We start from the raw sequence: 23,887 nt of genomic DNA on the forward strand, positions 1-23,887 counted from the left end.
TATGCACACTTTTCTTCCTGACTAACCCTGATGCCCATACAGCAACCCAACAGCAACTAAAATAAATATGAATTCGTTAAATAAGTAATTTATTAATGCATAATTCTACCGAGTAGCAATCAAAACAGCGTTCTTAAGCTTCTCCATGACTCTGTTTGCCCCAAAAGACACAGGCTTGTATTAACTTTGACAAAGCGAGCAAACATTGCAACTGTTCCTTAGAAAAATGTCTGGAAATAACTGCAGCGATGGTTTCAAAATCTAACGTTAGTAGACTAAACTTATTGACCGTCTGATATTCAAGTCATTTCTCAAAAAGGTAAACATGGCTTTTTTCTACATGATTTCAGATGGAGCTCATAACCTTCCCTGTCTAGGTGCCTCATTCTATTTTGAATGCACAGACTGATGATTGATTTGAAAACTCTTTGAATCAAAAGTCTAAAAAGAACCATTTTGATGAGATTAATGTACCTATTAATGATTTCATCTTGTGGCAAGTATGCTCCTGGATAATTCTGGCCATTAGGAGCGACTGAGCCTCTTTTTACAGTATATTGGTACAAAATTATAATGAATACTCTGAATATATTAAGCATTGAAACTAAACTGAACATTGATGCAATCTCCTGAAACACAGGTCATAGCATCACTCATGTCACCACTATATACCATGGATTCCAAGGAGTATATATCCAAGGAGTATATATCCAAGGAGTATATACTCCATTCCAAGGAGTCTCTGCCTCCTCTCTTTCATCTCGATGTGGGATTACTGTAAAGCTCTAGCTCAACGAAGGTAGAACAGGGTGTAAGCCCCATATGGTCCAAAAATCTTATGGCAGATCTGCTCTGCATGTGCTTGAACCATCACGGTCAAGGCAGCTACACATGGCAGGCTGTAATCCTACCTTGGCGCAGATATCAGAGAGAAGGACAAAGATCTCTCAAAGATTTCCTGGCTCACCAAAAAAGAGAAAAGAGATGTCCATATTCTTAGTATAAAAATGCAGAAATAGCTTAAGATTTAATGACCATCTTTGTGTATATGTGACATAAATTCATTATAATTATCTTTAGTGACTCCAGTAATATCTGGGATACAGCATTAGATCTTAGGCTGCCAACCTATGTACAGTATATGCTAGTGGTTTCCAGCATGGTTGGTCCTGAGGAACATCTATGGGATACCAGGATGAGTAAAGGCAGTTATTCCCATTAGAGCACCGAGATGGAGCGGTGGTTAGCATTAGCTTGGCTCACAGCAAGAAGCTCCTGGGTTTGAATCCACCAGCTGGCCGGGGCTTTTCTGTGTGCACCTTTCATGAATTCTCTCTGGATACTAAATACCAGCTTCCTCTCAAATTCTAAACTTTCCATAGGTATGAATGTGAGCCTAAAAAGCTGTCTGTCTGTGTTAGCCCTGCGATAGACTGATAGCCTTTCCAGGGTGTATCCTGCCTTTTGCCCTGTGGTAGCTGGGATAGACTCCAGCACCTCTGTCTTGGGTGGATGGAATTCCTCCTGATTTTACTGCTATAATCAGGGGTTAACATGGACTACAATGATCTGGAATGGCGTTGCAGGACCCTCAACAAATGAGTGATTAAATCTCATTTGTTAATCTGACTGGCAGCTAAGCTAATAGTCAATACTGAGTTAGTTAATTTCTCGTGTGCAGTCTGTCACTCCTTCCAGCTGATGATAAGGAGACGCTTGTTAGTGTGAATGCTTGAAAAGCATTCACAGTATTGTTCTTCTATTCTTTATTATTATTTTCTTTTCCGTACGTTTTTCGCCGTCTATCTCCTTCAAAACCGTTCAACTTAGAAAAACCATTCAAACACCATTAGATTCCTCTTCTTTTGGACAAGTGTGCTTCTATTTTTCTCATTTTTAACATTTATATTTTTTAAATTACTCAACTTTATTCAACAAAAATTTCCCATGTATTTCAGTGGGGAGATCCTTCAAATTCTCCTTCAACTTACTCATTTTTCAACTCTACTTCCACATACATCGACGTAGAGCCACCATTCAAACTTTAAAATGAAGACAAGACATTCAACTATTCAACTTGTATTTATCTTTTCAATATCTATTATACTTTTTCTTCAGTTCCAGTTTAAGTTTCATGCTTTTTTTCAGCCGTTTCAGAGTTTATAATGGGTGTGTATGGGACGGAATGTTGGGGCTAGAGTGAGACAGCTCAACTGCTAGAGTGAGAGGAGAGGGGAAATTTATCTTAAAATCTTTTCTTAAAACTGCTGCTGTGTCCACAATGTTCGCTCTACAGCCATCATTTTACCCTCAAAACGTAGCCATTGTTGCCCTCTTTCATCCAATGTGTTTATTATTGTAATAGGTGTTATGGTTCTTTCATAAATTATAAATATATAATATTTATAAACGGTTATATTTTTTAAATTATTCAGTTTATTTTAGCCAGGGGTGATGCCAGAGGTCTTGCGTTTTCTCAAGTCTATTTTCTGTGAGACAGGTTCTACAGGATCTTCTTGATGGCACAGCGGATGTTGGTGAGAAACACGTCATTTCCCTTCTTGTTGAAGTGAATTCCGTCCTTTCCGAATAGGGTTTCGTCGTAATATCTCACGGAGGGATGTTCAATGATGAAGCCTCCAAAGGAATGAACTGCCTTTCTCATGACTGAGTTTACAGTTTTTTCGCCCATGTCCATCATGTACTTTGGATTTTTGTACCTCCACACTTGGCGTTCGTTGATGCAGGAATATAGGATTGTCATGGAGGGGATCCTTGCATGCAGTTCAGTCAAGTCTTTAGTCATTGCAGAGGAAAGTTCCTGGGCGGATATGAGTCCCAAGTCGTCGCCACCTGCATGAATGACCAAAATATCGGGTGGACTCTTTCTGGACATCAACTCTGCATTAAAACGAAGAAGGACGCCATCCCAGCGCATCCCTGTTTTTCCAAACCAATGAACATTGGCATCAAGTCCAAAGTTTTCTCCAAACGTGTGGCGTGCTGCCCATTCTCCTCGCTTTATGTAACTTGAGCCGATGATCCATATGTTAGGTACCCTCTGCTGTGTCTTGCTCATTTCAGTGTGACTGCAGGGTCTCTCTTTAGAGAAACGCCGTTGCTTCTTTGCTGTGGAGAATCTTCTCTTGTCATCAAGTCGATCCTCAACTTCAGATTGCTTTCTTTTTGATGCAAGTTTGTTGCTACTTAAAGCAGATTGATCAACCATTGATACTTTCATCACACTAGGTGGACTTTGCACTTCAGTGGAGAAACTGCTCCGTACTTGGCTTGTAGACGACACTGGCTGTTGGGTTGGATCATCTTCTAGGCTCAAAGCCTTCATCTTTCTAATGATGGTCTTCATCCAAGATGGAGAGTATTTCTTTGATAACCCAAGCATGATATCACAGCAATGACTTCAGGGACTTTTAAAAACCTTTTGTCAAGACGTGTGAGAATTGCAACTAGAAGCTCCGAGTTGAAAAACCGCACTGAAATTAGTTGAGGTTTCAACCTCTATTTATAGGATTTTGAAGTTCTGTCATGTGGAATTCCTTTGATGTGTCATCTGCACCTCTATGATGTCAGTGAGTAGATCTGCTTTTTTGTATGCTATCTCCTTCAACACCGTTCAACTTAGAAAAACCATTCAACCACCATTAGATTCATCTTCTTTTGGAGACGTGTGCTTGTATTTTTCTCATTTTTGACTGTTATATTTTTTTAATTATTCAACTTTATTCAACAAAAATTTACAATGTATTTCAAAGGGAGGATCTTCAAATTCTCATTCAACTTACTCCTCTTTCAACTCTAACTACTTCCACATACGTTGACCTAGAGACACCATTCAAAAACTTTAAAACGAAGCCAAGACATTGAACTTTTCAACTTGTATTTATCTTTTCAATATCTTTTATACATTTTCTTCAGTTCCAGTTTAAGTTTCATGCTTTTTTTCACCCGTTTCAGAGTTTATAATGGATGTGTATGGGACGGAATGTTGACAGTTAGAGTGAGAAAAGTCAACTGCTATAGTGGGAGCGGGGAAAAATTTTATCTTAAAATCTTCTCTTTAAACTGCTGCTGTGTCCACAGCGTTTGATCTACAGTCATCATTTTACCCTCAAAATGTAGCCACCGTTGCCCTCTTTCATCCAATGTTATTGTTATTGTAGTAGATGGTATGGTTCTTTCATAAATGTCACCAATGCACAGCCTCCTCCCTGCAACTCTTCCATAGAGTCCAATGTTAAAATGGCTCCCAAATTTTGTCTGAAAATCAGAAGTACAGGCTGTTTTTACACTGTCACCACGTCCACATTTTGTCAATACAACTTGTAGTTTTTTCTTCAGAAGCATTTGTTTCAGGGTCATGTTTCTGTTTATTTGAAGCAGCAGAAGAGAGGCACACACATGTCTGTGTGTGTGTGGGGGGGCACCACTGGCTGGAGTCGCTATAGTAACCAGGCTCACACCTGCCTGCTTAACCTTCTAGCTGACCCATTCAAATACATGGTATTTTCAGTCAGGAGTTTATCTCAACAGCAGAAAAGACCCCAATTTTCAGTGATTAAAATAATGAATTTTTAATATTCATTCAGATGTTTTCTGACTCTGAATTTTCTTTTCAGGTGAAAAATTCTGTATTTTTCAGCTCATTTAACATTTTTAACTTAAAATTCAGCAAATATTTCATTTCAGCTCAAAACATTCAGCTATCAGCATTCACACAGCAGTTTCTTCAGAAAATGCATTTTCTAGTTCAGTAATAAGAAAATGATGGCATCCAACGCCTTCCTTACACCAGCAAGGCATCCTTTTTCCTGCTCATTACTATAATGCATTCATGGTGCAAGTTGCAAGATTGCATTCACAGATACACTGAAGCAACTTTTCCTAAGTAGAAGGTCATCTCAAAACACCTTAACAAATATCAGCAAACACAAAGTGCTTATGTGCTGTTTTTCATACGTTGTAACTTGGTAGCTAAATGCAGAGTTGCTAAATTTCCCAGGGAGAGAAAAAAAGGTTAATGTGTGACACTTTCAGAGATGGGGAGAGATGCTGTAGAACATCTGAATAATACTAAATTGTTGTTAGTCAAACACTGCATGAAAATACTGTAAAAGACAGTTTGGTTCAGTTTAGCGCAGGGTAAATAGCAATGTGGTAACATTTATAGTAATGCTACGGTGGCTCAGAAAGGTCAAACACACTGTAGCTTAGAAAAACACCAGAAAAATGGTCCAAAATCACTTAAAAAACCTGAATAAATCTCACAAAACACAACACAAGTGTGTTTGGGGATAGCATAATGTGACGGAGCAGCTGCAGGAGTGACAAGCTAACAGTAGGTCGCTAATAGCAAACATGTGTCTAGAGTATTTTATGAATCATATGATTAAGACATGTAATACCTGCATCTTTCTCTCCCTCACAACACCAGTGAATCCTCCGCTTCTTTTAAACACGTCTCAGTGGAGTCCTTCGCATGTCCTTCGCATCGAAACAGCTTTTCCGTCACAATAATGTCTCCCCAAAAACACTTCCTTTGTGTTTTGTGAGGTTTTTCTCTACTTCTATTGTATTTTATTCAACTTCCATTGTGTTTTGCGTGCCTCTTCAGCATTTCTTTTTTATTTCATCTTGTTTTCTTAAGTCGCAGTGCATATGACCTCTCAGGATTATGGTATAATTCACAATGCAAGCTGTGCTGTTTGTGGTCAATGTGAAGCTACATGATGGCTAGAAGATTTCAATGTAAATTTAAGCTGATGACGTTGATTAAATTCATTCATCAAACTTTACCTTTTATTGTAGCTTCATACATACAAATCCACAAAGGGCTATATATATATATATATATATAGAGAGATATATAGATATAGATATATATAGATATATATAGATATATATATATATTCAGTTTAAACTGTTGTCTGCGATTATCCTGAAGATTAATGTTTTGACATGTTGCCAGTGCAATGCAGTGTGACATTTTACTTATGACGTTTTGATTTTTCTGCTGGAGGTCATCTAATCCCTGAGCAGCTCAGGGCAAGCCCTTCAGTTATCATTTCTGCAGCTGCATTTGTTATCTGATGTACCAGTGGGTGCAAGGTTTATTCCCACGAGCGATGCTCCGTTCTGTGATTGCAATTCCAGTCACATCACAATGTTCAGTTCAAGAAAAAAACAGAAAAGGGTAAACCACTGAGTGTTTTTTTTTTCTTTAATAGACAGAAAGAAATAGTGGCTGGAATAACCTGCCCATCAGTGCAGTATGTATGTGATAAGAATTAATATCACGGTGGTTGGTGAATTATAAAGCGTTATAACTCATTATTTGTCCACATTAACATAGTATATTAAATTAAACTGTTTACCACAGAATACAGACAGCAATTTACTGGTAACTGCATTTAGATAATATTTAAACCTTGTGGTTGGAGGCAAATACTTAAAGGTACTGAGGTTTTGAAATTGAGTGCTTCACCTTTTTCATAACATTCAGGTTTTTTTCTTTTTTTAGTTAAAATGCCAGAAATACCTTCGAGTGTCAAATCTTTTGAGATTTGTAAGTACAACATGTAAGCAGAGCTGAGTGCACATGGGGTCAAACTGTCCAATGACAAAACAGGGTTTTCCTGGAAAGCCTTTAGAAGAGCAAAGGTCTAGACTGCCCTTGTGGAAAGAGAAATGGCGAAGGTTTTAGAGAGTACAGATGCTTACCTTTGCACTTTTTGTTGGTCTTTTAAGAAAACATCTGCATATAGCCAAAGTCTGAAAGAAAAAAACCTGACAGCAATATATAGAAAGCAGTGAGGAACGGAGGTGGGAAATAACCAAGTACAAATACTTTTTACTTGAAGCTTTTACTTTTTTACTTTTTACTATTACTCCCCACACTTTTAAACAAATATCTGTACTTTCTACTCTCTGCTTCTATAGCATTTATACTCTTTCAGCATTCAGCAAACACACAAACTGTCTGTGTGCAGTTTGTCTCACAGTGTGTTACTAGCTAAAGGTCCAGCTCCTGTTCACTCAGAGTTGGAGAAAGTATAGGATGTCTTTTTATAAAATATGTATTTTGTGAAACATCCTGCAAAACAGACTAAGCTATGCGAAATTTGTGTTATTCAAAGGTGGCATGAAAATACTGGGTAGTTTAGTGCAGATAAACAGGTTAGTTTGCAGTATTGTGGTGAATTGACAGTAAAGCTGTATTGGACTGATACACAGTGTCTGTGATGCTCATGGTCAGAGTTAGACTGCATCAAGTGTAGCAGAGATGAAGCTGCATTTAAGCAGATGATGGTTAGATTAATTAACTGAATGGCAACTTTATATCAGCTGTATGCTGTCTCGTGTAAAGATAATATAAACAGTATGGTGTCACTGTAGGGGATGGACATCAGCCGGAATAGCTCGTGAAACTGCTGACAACTTGGATTCAGCTGTAGAAATCTACAAAGAGCAGCAGGTCATCTGATCACATCATGTACACAAGGAGAATTTACTGAAGCTCACATTAGAAATTATTGTGAGTTGTGATTCTTTTCCCTGTGCTGAGACACTACACAGATCTCAAGGTTCGCTCACCTGCTAAATCCCACTGTAACCCCTGACGTTGCTCATTTCACTGTTTAGGTGTGAAGTCACCCTCTAACATGTAGGCAACAGAAAATCGTTACTTTTTTATTCCCTTTCACTGCAGGTGTCCTTCATGACAGATTTAAACTAATTCATTAGAATTATGATTACATAATAGCCATTTTTAGTAGTAACTCCGATATTTGTAGCAAGGTAAAAGAGACTTCGTTAAAACAAATCACATGTGATAAAATTATTGACACTGACATTTATGCTCAGCTGCATTTTGAATAAGAAAGGTTAAAAAATGTTTTATTACCAGTTAATTGTTGTAGTGGTTTTCCAAAAAAAACACACAGAAATACAGTATATAAGACAAAAACAGAGTTTGTACAATTCTAATGAGTTTAAAGTCAGTATTTGAAATGACCACCTTTACTCTGCAACACATATTGAACTCTCTTATGCAAGCTTTCTTTTAATTTCTTGAAGTAGTCTTCAGGAATAGTTCTCCAAACTTCTTGAAGGACATTCAAAGATCTTTGGATGTTGGCTGCCTTTTGTTTTGTTCTCTGTCAAGATGCTTCAGTATTGTTCAGGGTCTGGCCTCTGGGGAGGCCAACCTTTCATTGTCTGGTTTTCTATTCAGGTGTGTCTTAACTGTACTGGCAGTGTGTATGGCATTGTTGTCATGCTTAAGAATGAAGCCACTGTCAATCAAATGGTAAAATCTGTCTGTAAATTTCTGCTTTTATTATTACATCAGTGATGTCAAGATCTCCTACACCACAGGCCTGAATGATTCATAGGTCAGAGTAAGTGGCTGAAGTAACAAAAAAAAAAGGTTCTCTAAAAATGATCAGGTATGAAGACTGAACTGAAGATGAGGGGCAAACTAGCCAATGACCAAAGAAAAACTTTGACGGGTATTGAGAAAGCCAGCTCAGCTTGCAGGTGACAGTTTTTTAGTAGTTTTTTTTAACACTGTCTCGCTTCACTACAAAGACATTTTTTAGTAAACCTGTGTCTTTTCCAGGACTGAGCGAAGAGAACAACAACAGCATAAACCTGAATAAAAGCAGTCACGTTACTATTATTCCACCTAATTTTCAGATAACCGTACACAGCTGTAGATATGAATCTCCAAATCTCTGCGTAGCACCAGTGGACTACCAACACACCACCTTGACTTTATCTAGTGTAACCAGTAGTAATTTAACAGTGTTAGAATTTGCTATTATCCTGTACTTACACCTGTGGTTCTTTAACCATTAAGTTACATTTTCATTTTATTAACATCTCAACAAAGGTGAGTGATCTATGCAGATGAATTGACTGTCTGAACTTTAGTCCTCAGTAAATGTTTCATATACTCCGAACTGGAAAAGCATCATTTTTCCATTTAGGAAGCCAAGATTGTGCTCTTTAGTTACCTGCATATCCTTACTATAGTTACCATAGTTACAGCAAAATCAAGTAATGACGTGACTTCATTTATCATTCAAGCACATCAGTGTTTTTGCAGCTGTGAAATTATGATTTGGCTTCAGTGGAAAAAATTGATCCTTCGCTTAATCTGAGCATTTAATAATAAAGTTCTGCAGCGTTTTAATGCAAGTTTCAATCAAATGCTTCCTCCCATTCCCAAAATTTATTATGTTATCACAAACACACACACACACACACACACAGAAAGACGCAAGTTTCCATTCATGTGACCAGACTGGCTTTTCAAAGCACAATAGTCCCCAGTGTGAAACCTGCAGGAGATGGAGACTCTCTAGTTTGCATTTGAAAAATGATGGAAGGAGGCATGACAGTATGAGTTTCAGCACAGGCAGCGAGTGCACAGAAAAACTCAGCACATCCACCCAAATACTTGCCAAGTCGAACCAGATTACACAGGATGGGGAGAAAATCTTGTCTCCCCAGCTCAAGATCTCTCCACCACTGTCTTTCTGTTTCCCTGCTTTCACGAGCATCACCCTCCACATCCTCCCACACTTCCCAAAAATATGTCATTTGCATTTATTTTTTTTTACTTTTTTTATACTCACCGAGAAGCCAATTATGTGAATCTCCCTCATTCACTCCTTTTTTTTTTGTATAACCACACATTTATATACGACGAGCGTCACCATCTCTGTTCAGTGAAAACAAATATCTGAAAAGACGCTGTATTCAGAGCTGCCCATACAAATGCAAATTAACATCGACTGTTTCGAATGTTTGTGAGAACAACTTTTCATCGCCTTCAATGGCATCGAGGGATGAGTGCAAAGCTACATGGCTGAATTCACGTATCTTAAGGTAGAAGAAGCCGTGCCTTGTTTAAGACTGCAGAGGCTTACACGGAGGGCTTCTCAAAATTGAAACAGGCTGATTGAGATTGGTTAAGTGCTGCATTCATTTCAAAGCTGCACACCTAGTTAAAGCTCTGCTTGCTTTCATATCCACATAAAGCATGTTATTAGGGTGAATGCTGAATTTGAAGCTTGCCAGAATATTTCCTCTGACATTTCACAAATTTGGAGCCTGTTGAACCACCAGCGATTTATTTTCATCATAATACACTTTAAGAACCAGCATACTCATTCATATGTTTGGGAACTTTTATTCTAATAGTCAAGAGTTTTGAAGTTAAATCTAGCATCAGTAAAGCAAGAAAATAATAATTAATTGTATTTTGAATTGTGTAGTAGAGGGCCACTTGTTTGCAGTGTAACATTGTGTTACAGTGTGTTACATGAGTTGGCTGAACATTTGCAGCTGCATGTAGCTGATCACTACAAATTTTCTTCTCCTGCAGGAAAACTAAAAATTCAGCTTTAAAATGTTCACTCTGACACTAAGCAGAAGCATCTCTTCAGCCACAATCTCTTCAACTTCCTCTTGGTTTCTAACTCTGTCTTGTCTCTTTCCGCCTTTGTGTGTCTCCACTTGCTCTCAGTTTGATGTCCGGTCTGGCTGCTCTGGATGCCAAGTGCTCCAGCCGCTTGGGAATAATGACCATTTCATACTACCTGTGGACCACCTTTGTTGCTGTGGTAGTTGGCATTGTCATGGTTTACATCATCCATCCGGGTGGAGCTGCACAGAAGGAGGATTCTGAGGACAGCAAGAAGCCAATGACCAGCTCTGCTGATGCTCTGCTGGACCTCATTCGGTGAGAGACCACTAATTATTTCCTGTTATGCTGAGAGCGCTGCAAGTGTAGCGCCGGAAAATGCATAGACTATGTTAAAGAGAGTTGCCTAAGTGCTTGTTTTTATGTAGTCCCATGGAAGAAGGATGAAGGGAGTAAAAACTTGTATGTATTTTGCTTTTTTTGGATTAAAGTAAGTTTATGTATTTAGTGTCAATAGTTCAAAAGCGAGGCTTCAGAGAAATCTGAGTCATTAGTTGAACAAGATGTTGGGAAAGACTTTTGTTTAACTCATTAAAATTCAGTTTGCTGTTGCTTTTTTAACCAACATGGAAATGTTGTATTCAAAAACGAATAAAGCTTAAAAAATGCTTATGTACAATTTCATATCAACAAAGTCACGGAAAATAATCTAGCAGAAAGAAAAAAAATCCATGGAGAAGATGGACTTTATTCCAGAGCGAACCTAATTCACATACTGTATTGCTAATGTGCGTGTTTTGGCTTTTGCGGATTTGCAAATGAAACAAACGTGTGTTGGATATAGTACGAATGAAAAGCAGATTTGCTCTGGGTGTTCATGGAGGCAGAAGTCAAGGAGGTGCTTAAGGTCGGAGTGTAAAGCCTGGAGCCTTATGTGCCAGTGGGTTATTGTGCTAAGCTAATTAGTGCTGCTGAAGGGCCAGGTTGTTGTGCTAGAGATAAACCTGAAACATGACGGATGCTCGCGGCAGTTGGTCAGTAGACTAAAAGAAGAGCGGCTGAGCTGTGGACCTGTGCACAAGGATATTTGATATTTATTGTGTTATTTTAACCTAAATGCACAGAATGGGAGGCAAACAAAAACATGGAAATCATGAATTATGAACAAATTTTGGTTTTTTGGAAGAAAAATAATGAACTTTTAAAAAAACATCAGGAATAAAATAGAGTTGGAAGACTCACTTCCAGTCACACTGTCAATAAGAGGGAGTAATAAACTGGCCAAGCCTATGAAATCCATCTATGACCTGATCATGTGCAGTGGTGAAGCTTTGTTGTTCACAGATTCTATGTGTGTGTGTGTGTGTGTGTGTGTGTGTGTGTGTGTGTGTGTGTGTGTGTGTGTTTGAGGGGGGGTTACAGAGCACAGCTGTGCTTTGGATTTATCCCGCAAAGCTTCTTTACAGCCTTCATCTATCATGCAGGCCTGCTGTATCACTCGACTGTCAGTCCTCGTGTGTGAACGTGTTGGATAAGCATCTGTAATGAGCATGCTATGTATGAATATGTGCATTCTTGGATTTATTAGGGGAACCCTGGGGTCAGAGTGTTTCATTAGCCAGCTTTGCTCTGATTGGATATCCCGCTGAATGACTAGGTGGTCCGATCTGTGCAGGATACTCACCACAGTCCTGTGACTCACTCTGCAATGTTTCCGGAAATCTTTGCCATATGGTTTTTAACGTCACTCTTCTTAATGTACACGCTGCCAGATACAGTGTGGCTTTTAATCTCACTGCATCTTAAATGTAATGGTTGATTTCTGATTGTGGTTTGAATTCTGTGTCATTGTGGGATTTACCAGCAGCACTAATACAACGCGGACCTTGGACAGAAGTCTCTTTGCAAAGAATACTACACAGGCAGTAGTCTGCACGTAAACAAAAGGCACCTCATAACTCTCCTGTATTTATCAGATCACTCACTCGTCATTCATTGTGCATTTAGTGATCCCAGCAGTCAAAAACTCTTGAGTTAAAAAACAAATACTTTATTAGTTATTAGTCATGTTTGTGTAGTATCTGGGATTTCCTTCCTAAATATCGTGGAACAGCAATGATATGCTGTGAGAAACCTGACTTTGTCTTCTGTCCTAAAGACACTGTGGCTCAGTGCTTTGGTCACGTTTTAGGTACACCTGTTCAACTGCATCTTAACATAAATATATAATCAGCATATTAGATGGCAGAAATTCCATACATTTAGGCATGTAAACTATTCAGTTCAGTTCAGTTCAGTTTTATTTATACAGTGCCAGATCACAACAATAGTTGAGCAAGCACTGTGGTGACAGCGGGAAGGAAAAACTTCCTTTTAACAGGAAAAACTCCCTTTTAACAGGACCATCTTTTGCACCGTAGTCTTTGTCCAACTTTAATAAAAATCATCTGCTCATTACTTAATTTTTTGTTACAGATAATTCATAAACTAAAGCATATTTAGCTTTTATATAACTTCTATTTAAATGAAAAGAAGAGCAAAACCTTGTTTGTTCTGACTCTATTTTAGTGACCCTCCTCTTCTGTCAGGATATAGTGCTACTAGACACCTGTCGCTGTGTTGTCTCAGCTCTTAAATCAGTGGTCAGAACTGAATACAGAAAAAACTTATTTAAAAAACACCAGACTTTGACAATTAAATTACAGTGATCACAATGCAGGTCTGCTCACTTACTTACTTTATATTCATCTGTGGTGTGCATGAACGTGGGGCCAATCCACATCCCAGCTTACACTGTGTAAGGATACAGTGACACATTTGCTATTTATTACATGACAAAAACAGAGAGAGGACTAAGGGCGATCTGAATAAGAATTGGTCATACTTAGAGTTTACAATGCTCTATCAATAACTCAGCCTGGAAATATATAGTCATTAACCAACGTATCTCATTTTATCTTTGATCCTTTGAATGAGTTTGTCGGACAACCTTTCATTTCACCTCGATGGATGTTGGGCATCTGTTTTCCTCTCCAGAAAGAGATTGTTCTCTATTTTCTACTGTCCCCATTCTGCCTGCTCCTCTGTCTTCAGATTTCATCCGTCCTTGCACCTGAGTCCACTCTGTGGCAGCTGAAGAACTCAATATCCTTTCCTTCAGAGATATGAGATATGAAGGGCTTTTTTAGAGCAGTTAATAAAACATACTATAGCGTGTGTGTAGCTTTCAGTGTGGAAATAAAGGACAATGAGGAGATTTTCATTTGTCAGGACTGATAGGACTGATGCAGAAAAGTCTATTTACCAACAAAGCAAACTTTCAGTGTAATTTTATTAGAGTAAGACTACTTGCACAGTAGTAATGATGCAGAATCCATAAAGAAGCTGTCATGCTTCTTTGAATTTCTGATATAATCAATTCCAATTTCACAGGGAGGAGATGTACAGGAAAGATTTACCCCATAATATCAAAGCCAATATAAAAAGAGGAGATACACAGAAATAGCTTTTGTTAAAGCAAAGCTTATAACTGTTCTATTTCTCTGATTACAGCCTTGCATTGATTACATTTCTGGGATTGTTAACCTACATTTTACTTTGGATCCATTACAATGTGTCTGCTATTCACTGAGAGATATTAACAAATTCCCTAAATTCTCTTTTATAGCAACATGTTTCCAGCCAACTTGGTCCAAGCTACGTTTCAACAGGTAAGCTCAAATGGTGAAAGCATAGATTTCTGTTACCCCCTAATCTTTAATCTAAACAGCAACATCCCTTTATATTATCTTCTGTTATACATTTATTTCAACACATTTGCAAAAAGAATAAAGTTAATCTGTTGCCGTGCAAGAATGCAAACACGACTGAGCATGTTTCATTATCATGTAAGAATCTGGTATGTCATGTTCACTGTGCTCTCTTTTGGTTTCAAGTATCGAACCCAGAGAGTCGCAGAACTCATCCCCAAACCGACAGTGGCTCAGCTCCTGGATGAGACAACCACACGTAGGGTCTACATTTATGGCATCCAGGATGACAATGGCACCGACACTCAGAACTTCTCCCTGGATCTAACACCACCTCCTGACGTCATCATGAAAACATCTCCCGGCACCAGTGAAGGCATGAATGTACTGGGGATCGTTATATTCTCTGCAACCATGGGTAGGTGTTTGACATGAATCCCACACACACTAACATCCACAATCCACATGCATGGATATATATCTCAAAAAAGCAAACTTAAGTGAGGCCGATGATTTTGGTTTCCACCGACCATCAACATCTTCATTCATTCTGGGAACATGCAGGGAACAAATAAATGTTTCCATTGTTATCACTTAATGCTGTTGAAAACATCATTGCAGATGCATGCGTGCATATTTTTTTTTCCTTTTCCCATTCAGGAATAATGCTGGGAAGAATGGGACCCAACGGAAGTGCTTTGGTCAACTTTTGTCAGAGTTTGAATGAGGCAGTTTTGAAGATTGTTGCCATTGTCATTTGGTAAGAGCAGTATTTTACAAGAAACCCCTAACAAAAGAAAAGTAACAACATTTGTGAGAAGTTTTACTGATCAACTATAACTAACACTGATAAAAAACCTGCACTGTTTGCCATTCACTCTACGGCATGTTAAATTTTAAATATTCTGATATTAGTTAGATCAGACTTTTTTGTATTTTAGTTAAATGTCTCAACAACAATTGGATGGATTACAAAAAAAGGTGAAACAGACATGCCCCACTTTACAGCCTTCATCTAATGAAGGTTTATTGTGATGATGCTAGACTGGTCATTTATTGGCAGCCTTTTATCTGTCCACTACTTGCAAATGTTAGCATCCTACACATTATATTAAGATGCTGACCATAGGTTCTTGAAACTAGTAACCACCAGCATATTAAAATTCTTTGGATTAAATATGTCAACATGTTAATATTAGTATCACTATGTTCGGCAATCCTTCCCTCCTCCTTTCTGCAGGTATTTCCCCTTTGGTATTGTGTTTCTGGTGGCTGGAAAGATCTTAGAGATGGACGACCCTTCAGCCATGGGGAAGAAGTTGGGCTTTTATGCCATCACTGTGGTAATGGGCTTGGTGCTGCACGGACTGTTCATCCTCCCGGCCATGTACTTCTTCATCACCAAGAAAAGCCCCATAGTTTACATAAGAGGCATCCTACAAGCCCTTCTCATCTCCTTGGCCACTTCTTCCAGGTAAAGCATATGAGTTTGCAGATCTACAGGTCCTAAATTATTGTTATTATTATTATAAAGCTTGATGCGCAGAGAAATGCACACAGACTAAAAAAGACTAAAAACTGTGTCTGTAAATGAATCATCAGGACTTCTTTCACACATGTACCTACTACATTTAGTCAGTTACATTTATCTTTGATGTGAATGCCCCACTACAATAAAAAGCCTGTAATGTTAACACACTGTGGAGCTAATATGGCTGAGCTGTGTCAGAATTTTAATGTGGGGGGAGTGTTAGGCTTTATGTCCCATATAAACTCAGCTGGCTTTTTTCTTAGCATTCTCTTGTGGTACATATATGCAAAATAACCTCAAAGGGTCTCAAAGAAAAAGAACAAAAAAAATCACTGGTAAATTTTCATATATTACATTTTTCCATGCCATTAGGATGTTGCCCAGAAGAAAAGAAAACAATGATGACCACCTTATAATCTGCACTGTAAAAAAAAATCCTAATACAAAAGTATTTTACTGTGTATTTTACAGTTTTGTTCTGTTCTTCTAGAATATCATTAAATTTACATAAATAGACTGTGATTTCACATTTCAAATGTAAATTAACGTAAAATCACTGTAATGCAATAAAACATAATTTTCTTGTTTTTTAAATGTATCTGTCTGTACATATGCATATTTAGATTGTTAAAATACATTCACAAATGTATCATGATTTCACAAATATGTGTCCGTTATTTGAAAGATTGAACTGTTAAATTCAAATGTAATGCTATGGAAAAATATATAAAATGATTCTCATAAACTTTTTTTTACATCAAATAATAATTATTACTATTATTGCTATTTAGGGCGATCGTGGCTCAAGAGTTGGCAGTTCGCCTTGTAATCAGAAGGTTGCCGGTTCGAGCCCCGGCTCGGACACTCTCGGTCGTTGTGTCCTTGGTCAAGACTCTTCACCTACTGGTGATGACCAGAGGGGCCGATGGTGCGATATGGCAGCCTCGCCTCTGTCCCAGGGCAGGCAATCCATTATTATTTAAACCAACTGTTAACTGTATATTTCTGTACATTTAAGTATTATTATTCATATTGCCACATTCATTGACCTTGTTTATACGTAATTTCATTGTTTAATCACATTAACATGTTCCCAATTTAATGTTTAAAAGCACTTGAAAAAGGCAAAATCCCTTGTAAAATTAGGGCAACAAACTGTATTGTCATTACTGAAAATAACCGTATTTTTATGAGAAAGTTATTTTCTGTTATTTTATGGTATTATTTTGGCGCCCCAGCTGCCGGAATATTACTGTTTTTCTGGGATTTTTTTTTTAACAGTGTACATTACAAAGAGCCATCTTCGTATAAGCCTCCATTTATGGTCCAGCAGAAATATCAACACAAAGAGAGAGCCAAGGCCAAAGAAATATTGCTTTTATGCTCTATTAGGAGCGCAAATAGAGGAAATTAAATGGATGTTTGTTGGTGATATTTTTTTTCTGTAACCCTAACATCATATTCCACCTCAGGGCTGACTTTTACACTGTGTTTACCAATATATTTCTTTCCAACCACACTGCAACTTGTGGCGTTTTAGTGTGTTTACTGCATTTAAGTCCACGGTCAATGCCACAAAAGTGTGTTCAGAATAGCCAGGAAATCTTTTTGTTACTTGGCCTCACTAAAGCTAACAATAACAGTCACGCTGAGCAGTGTCACATCAGGGGTTATAAACTCATTAAGTCAACTGAGGGTTATTGAATCGTGAGCAGTGTTTGCAGAGTATGACCAAACACAGAAAAAAGAGTAAGTCATAATCCCAAACACCTACAGGGAGTTTGAGAATATATAAAAAAGTCTAAAAGCAGAAGCACTGTGTTTCTCAGTTGTGAAGTTTACCTTTATTCTTTCAGCTACAGCTCTGGTGGTGTTCTGAGAAACTCTAAGGACTGTAATTGTTTGCTGCCTGCAGGAGAAAACAAAAAGAAAGCAAGAAATGAAGTCCAGTACGCTAAAAATCATTTTCTCTTAGTAGTGCACTAGGAAATAAAGATTTTATACTGTCTCTAAAGGAGAACCGAAGACCCTCTCGCTATCTCTGAGGTCAGTCGGATCTTCCAGGAAGGAATAAGGATGTTATTTTCCAGTTAACTGATCGCTTGATTTGTTCAGTTTATGAGTTGTTGGTTTGTGGCTAAATGAAAGAAAGAAAAAAGAAATACACTTAAAATACTAAATCTTCATCCAGCATACTTGTATTATTTCCTTGCTTACAGGTTCCCACTCTAAACAGAAAAATAGGAGCTACTTGCTTTATTCATGCTTTTATTGTTTGTTTTGTCAGTGTCTTGAACCCAAGAGACATTTCCTGCTATAACACAGCTGATTACACTGCCTACTTTTTGTTTCCCTCCTGCAGCTCTGCCACTCTGCCTATCACCTTTAAGTGCCTACTTGAGAACAACCATATCGACAGACGCATCATCCGCTTCGTGCTGCCAGTCGGGGCCACCATCAACATGGATGGTACGGCGCTCTATGAGGCCGTGGCAGCCATCTTCATCGCCCAAGTGAACAATTATGAACTGGACTTTGGGCAAATCATCACCATCAGGTAAGGGGCATGACAAGTCAAAAAATCTGACTGATGATGGGATATAAGTGAGTAAATGTGCACAGCTGAAGTTGGTGGATCAATCCAAACATCGATAGTAGTGATACCAACGCTGGTATTGGTATCGGATTGATACTGGTGCAATAGGATCGATATTTCATTCAGTATGTAGCTCACTGAGTTGTGTTAAATAAAGCATTTTGGGGGGAAATGAAACATTTTAAACAACAGAAGCTGACCCAAAGTGCTTTAGAGACTGGCACACTTACATTTCAGTTCTCCAAAAAACACAGTTTCAAAGTAGAAGAAGCTGAAAGGATGTGACCATTCACTTCTTACATCAGGACACACTGCTCTCCACTACATGCTCTTATAGGTTAAAAATACTGGTACCTGGTATCTGCAATCCTGGCCCTGTATTTACTTGGTATCGGATTGATACTAACATACAAAACCATTTTTTAACAGCTGCTTCTATAATTTCACTCACTTTCTTGCATGGCTTAAATAAATGTATTGGAATAAAAGAAGACATTGGATTTTACACATCAAATGTAATGAATTTAATGAATGCATTCTGTTAAAATAATTACACAATGGCTCCTGTCCATCTGGAAACATTTTCTAAAACCCTAAGCATGGATACAGGAGTAAGATAGTGGTTGTGTAATGGTTTGTGTAGCGGATATTGGTTGTGGACAACAAAGTAGAGTTTAAAGACATTTGCCTATATGCACACTCCAAAATGGTTGTTTCCGCTCATAAACATGAAGCAAAAAGTTGTAAGTAAAACACAAATGAAATATATAAAATCTATTTATTTATTGAAATATTTAATCATTAAGGGAAAAAAAGTGTCAAGTACATTTTGACCTGATTCCATTAAATGTAACATTTTATACTTTATTTATGTTACAAAATTACACAGAAACTTTATGTGTAATCCAATTATTTAAAGTCAGCGTTTTGGACTTAAATAATTTTTTGAGTGTAGAATTCATTCCTTGGGAATCTGCTCTTTGCCTGAGACTAAAGGTCAGGATAGTTCAAACTACAGATTCTTTAATCAAAATTTAACCTTTATGAAGTCACAGTGGTAAAATTCAAATTCATTTGGAAATCTTGTCAAACTCACCCCCAGATTTGTAGTAATTGCTAAGAAAAAAGGTGTTTTCATTAAACGCAGATAATTTATCTTCTTTCTGTCAGCTGGTGTGCAGATGTCTGTTAAAAGGTACTAAAATCCACCACTACAAAAACTTAATTAAACACTGATTTACACAGATTTAATTTAAGTCATATTTAAAAGAAATCTCAGAGAAATTATATTATTTTATTGTTAAATTATAGGGTTGCCACTTAATGGCTGATAATTAACTCTGTAACTGGGAGCCTGGCACTGATTGGGAGGAATTATAGAGCTACTACAGAACCACTTACTTTATTTCTTGTCTTACTATAATTCAAAGTCATGTTAAGAAGTTGAATTTCTCTTAATAAAACAGAATTTTATATGTTACATTCAACAATGAGATATGTATATCTCAGCAGTCGGGGAGAAATTTATATGGGTGAAAAATGAACAGCAGGCATGTTTTTGGTGTTCTGTCTGCAACATGTGAATAATAACGTCACACGTTCAGTTTAATTCTGAATTAATAAAAATATTGTGGGATTTACTAGATACACATATATGTAAATGTCACACAGATTACGCCTCATGTGAGCTTCTTAGTCTGATCTGATTTCTGCTAAATCAGTCTGGAAGCCCTGGGGAAAGACAGACAGACAGAAAAAATATTGACAGGCCTCATCCCACCAACACCACAGCTCTGTAATATTCAGTCAAAAGTAAACAAACCACCACCAACCCCCCCAGGCTCGGGCTAAGGGAAACGTCCTGTCCCTCCTGTGAATCGATGTCCTACTGTAATAATGTTAAGAGCAGACCTCTTCATGGCTGCAGTCTGTGCACACTCCCTCATAATCCCTTGGCAGTAAAACCCATATGACCTGTATTACTCAGCTCCCTTGTCACGGAGAATTATAATATTTTTTTCCCCCTCTGCATCCTGTTCCCGTGCCGTTTGGCTACTGACCACGTAGCTGCTCCATCTGCATGCTAGCCCAACCTGAACCCCAACCTCTTGTTCTTTCCAGGAGAAAGCTGTCAAATTGCACTCAAAAGTCCAGAAGCTTGGACAAAACCGTCACTGTCCCAAAATATTTTAATTCTTTCTCCACAGTAGTGGACAAGGCATCTGAAACTTTACATAACTAAAATATGTAGTTCTACAATTAAGATTGTTATATAATATATCATTTTGTTGGATTAGCAGTACAGCAGCATTTAAATGGTTGCAGTAGAGACAGATTGTGCTATTTTTCATAGATACAACCCCAAAACTGCAGATGAGACGCAGCTAAGCTTGTTTCTCTGTGAGCTGAAAAAAATGGGTGGTAGGAAAGATGCTCTCTGCGTATAAATAGTTTAAAAAGAGTACCTGCTTTTTGTCGTGGCCTGCCAGGAATGGACGAATCTCTCTGACCCTCTGCTCCAACACAAGTTGTGAATGCCAGCATGGACAGATACTTTCTTACTGGGAGCATATACAGGCTTTAAAGAGAAGCTTGTAATCATGACAAGAAGTCACGTACACGGGTCTCCAGAACATTTTTAAGTTCTGATGTTCCTTTGGGATCTTCAGATACTGTAAAAACTTTAACATGATTCTTGTTTCAGTTTATTTTTTATTGTTTGAACATACATAGTTTTTGTCGTTTTTGTTTACTTTTTATTAGTTTCAGTGTTAAATTTAGTGTATTTAATTACTGTATGGCGGCCATATGTCAGAGGTAAGACTTAGTAAAATGTTCCAATAAAAACACAGAACTTTTTAAAGCACAGTCACAGTGTTATCAACATCCAGATTCTCAATAACAATGGCCATCAAAGCCTCATCAGGCAAGTTGTATAAGAATTTCACTAAACTACAAAAATACTAAAACATCCTCTGTATTCTTGTTATACTTTGTTTTGTAACAAAGTATCAGTTTGAAGTTTTTAATTTAGTCTACTTTTTACCACATTAGTTAATTTAAATGTTTTTTTCACATTTAGCTTTAGTTCAGTTTAGGTTAACTGTAATAACCCCGCTGATAACACAGATTAACCTCCTGTTATATTCAGTTTGGTTAAACCATAGACTGTACATTAAAGATGAACATAGTCACCACGATGCCAGTCACTGATTTCGAACCAGTAATGTAACTGTTATGGACACCACCATGTTGGTTTCTCTGAGCCGAAACTTGCAACATTGGGACGGGAGGGTTAAGTGCCACAATATCAGCTAATGCTTCATAGTTTGGTTAGCAAGCTAAATCCATTAACTGTGCAGGTGCAACAGACATGTGCACACATATCGGTTAATCAGAGCCAAGTAATAGCAAAATATTACTAAAATACTATCATATTTACTGACTGAAAACTGAGCACATAGTTATTATCATTATCATTATCTGCATCAAACAGGTAAAAGATGATTGTAAAACCAGATAATTGCAATAAAATGCCACAAATGTGAGGCCCAGCAGAATCCGCTGTGCTACAGCGACTTGGCTGGGACACATGAGTCAAAGTGACCATTTCACACCAGAGTCATCTAGAAGAAAACTATTCATAGAAGCAAAAACCACGTTTGTACTTGACTCTAAACATGTATTTTATTTGGAAGATTAATAAAAGTAGAAATTAGCCAGTTCAAATGAGTGGGAATCAACTGTAGAGACCACAAATTAGTTTTGTACTGTTGTAAAGTCGGGCATATCAACATGGATATCCATGTAAACTGACTCATTTTGGAGGCAGCCTCAAGTGGCCATTCAGTAACTGTTGCTTTTCACACTTCTGCTCTGGCTTCATTTCTAAACCCCAGAAAATGTAACTTGACTGCTACAAGTTCTGTTAGAAAAAAATAATAGAAAAAATATTCACCTTTTTAGTGATCTAATTTAAAGTGAGTCAGTTAGAAGCAAAAAAAAAAAAAAAAAAGCTGGAGGTGGAGGCAGTTTTCTAAGAAAGTGGTTATGCTGTCTAGCAATGTGCTGGGATAGTTTTTCTGTTGCTCGGAAAAATCAAAAGCTAGAAAACTGGAGCCTATATTTGTCTACATCTGAAAACAAGGACTCAGTGTTCACAGAAATGTTTATGTCATGCCACTTTTCAGCATCTGTCATGCTAGAGTAGAAAATAAGCAAACACTGTTTTAGGGGAGCGACGCATATTTAAATTATCTTACCATACACCAGCTTTGAATTAGTTCATGCCCTTCTTATAAGCTGATCGTGTGTATTTGTGGACAAAATATTAATCTGCTGAAACTGCTGCTGCCAAGTAAATATGGATGAGTAATTAGAGCTATATTGCACTCTGCACTGAAGAAGAAGCAAAAAGGTTATGCATGGCACATGATGTATGTATTAGAGTACTTCAGAATTATATTTCTCCCCGGTCCCTATATCCGCCTTATTTTTCCATCCCTGCGGTTTCAGAGCTCACAAACAGATCTGCACCTTCATTTCAGGGAGGTCGTATATGACGTGTTCCTGTATATCCTTTGAAGATAAACCTACCCGACTTTCTCTCTCTGTTCTCTCAGCATCACTGCCACGGCCGCCAGCATCGGTGCAGCTGGAATCCCACAGGCTGGACTTGTTACCATGGTGATCGTGCTGACCTCTGTGGGTTTGCCCACTGATGACATCACTCTCATCATTGCTGTCGACTGGGCTTTGTAAGTAAAGGTTAATTTTTTCTCTAACAGCAATCATCGTAGCTAACAACCAGTAACTCTTAGCTTCTTGCACAGAGGTTGAAAAAAGCAACAATCAGCAAAATATCAGGAATACACACTAACTTGTTATAGGGTGTATAAACCACGGTCTTCATCAGTCTTCACTGCGAATAACTTTTGACTTTGTCGTGTAGGGATCGATTCAGGACCATGGTCAATGTGATGGGCGACGCTCTGGCCACAGGAATCATGGCTCATATCTGCAGAAAGGATTTTGTCAAAGAGGGAGAGCAGGTGAGAACATCTAAGGTTAGATCAGCGGACCTCGATGCTGCAAGCAATCCCCACATTGTTTTCTCAAGGTCTTCCTGATCTAACTATGGCAGCATATGTCTTCCTCTGAAAGACAGACAGAAAACAGAATGTGACAATATTTCCTTTTCTGTACACTCCAAACTCCAAAAACAGTACAACAGATTTACCCTTTATTTACTTTCTTGCTGAAAGTATGAAAATAAAAACTAGATGTTATTCTCATGCGGTTACGTATTGCACCTGGATAGCTTTTCTTAGCAGAAAGATTGGAAGCAGAGGAATAGGGCCGCAAAACCACAAAAACAAAACACAACTTTTATTTGTGATTGGCCACCAATTTCCACTTCCTCAAATTCTGTTGGATAATCAAGGCTAAATAAATCACAGATCTAGTAAAAAGAGGGCCAAGAGAGAGAGAGATGACTCAGCTTATATATTAGCAGTGTATTAACATTATGAAAAAATCATTTATAATGGATAAAAACATGT

At 37.9% G+C, this 23,887-nt stretch overlaps 1 protein-coding gene across 1 annotated transcript in view; it reads left to right on the forward strand.

Annotated features, from left to right (window-relative positions):
* slc1a7a (solute carrier family 1 member 7a) overlaps positions 1-23,887 on the forward strand; it is a 40,140-nt gene that overhangs the window by 10,791 nt on the left and 5,462 nt on the right. The window contains exons 3-10 of the mRNA XM_031754840.2: positions 10,553-10,768; positions 14,118-14,160; positions 14,386-14,617; positions 14,860-14,959; positions 15,440-15,673; positions 18,093-18,287; positions 22,949-23,083; positions 23,278-23,377. Of these exons, the coding sequence (XP_031610700.1) occupies positions 10,553-10,768; positions 14,118-14,160; positions 14,386-14,617; positions 14,860-14,959; positions 15,440-15,673; positions 18,093-18,287; positions 22,949-23,083; positions 23,278-23,377 (1,255 nt within the window). The remainder of the gene's footprint in view (positions 1-10,552; positions 10,769-14,117; positions 14,161-14,385; positions 14,618-14,859; positions 14,960-15,439; positions 15,674-18,092; positions 18,288-22,948; positions 23,084-23,277; positions 23,378-23,887) is intronic.

The sequence above is a fragment of the Oreochromis aureus genome, linkage group 18 (genome assembly GCF_013358895.1).
Source record: "Oreochromis aureus strain Israel breed Guangdong linkage group 18, ZZ_aureus, whole genome shotgun sequence".
Taxonomy (NCBI): Eukaryota; Metazoa; Chordata; class Actinopteri; order Cichliformes; family Cichlidae; genus Oreochromis; species Oreochromis aureus.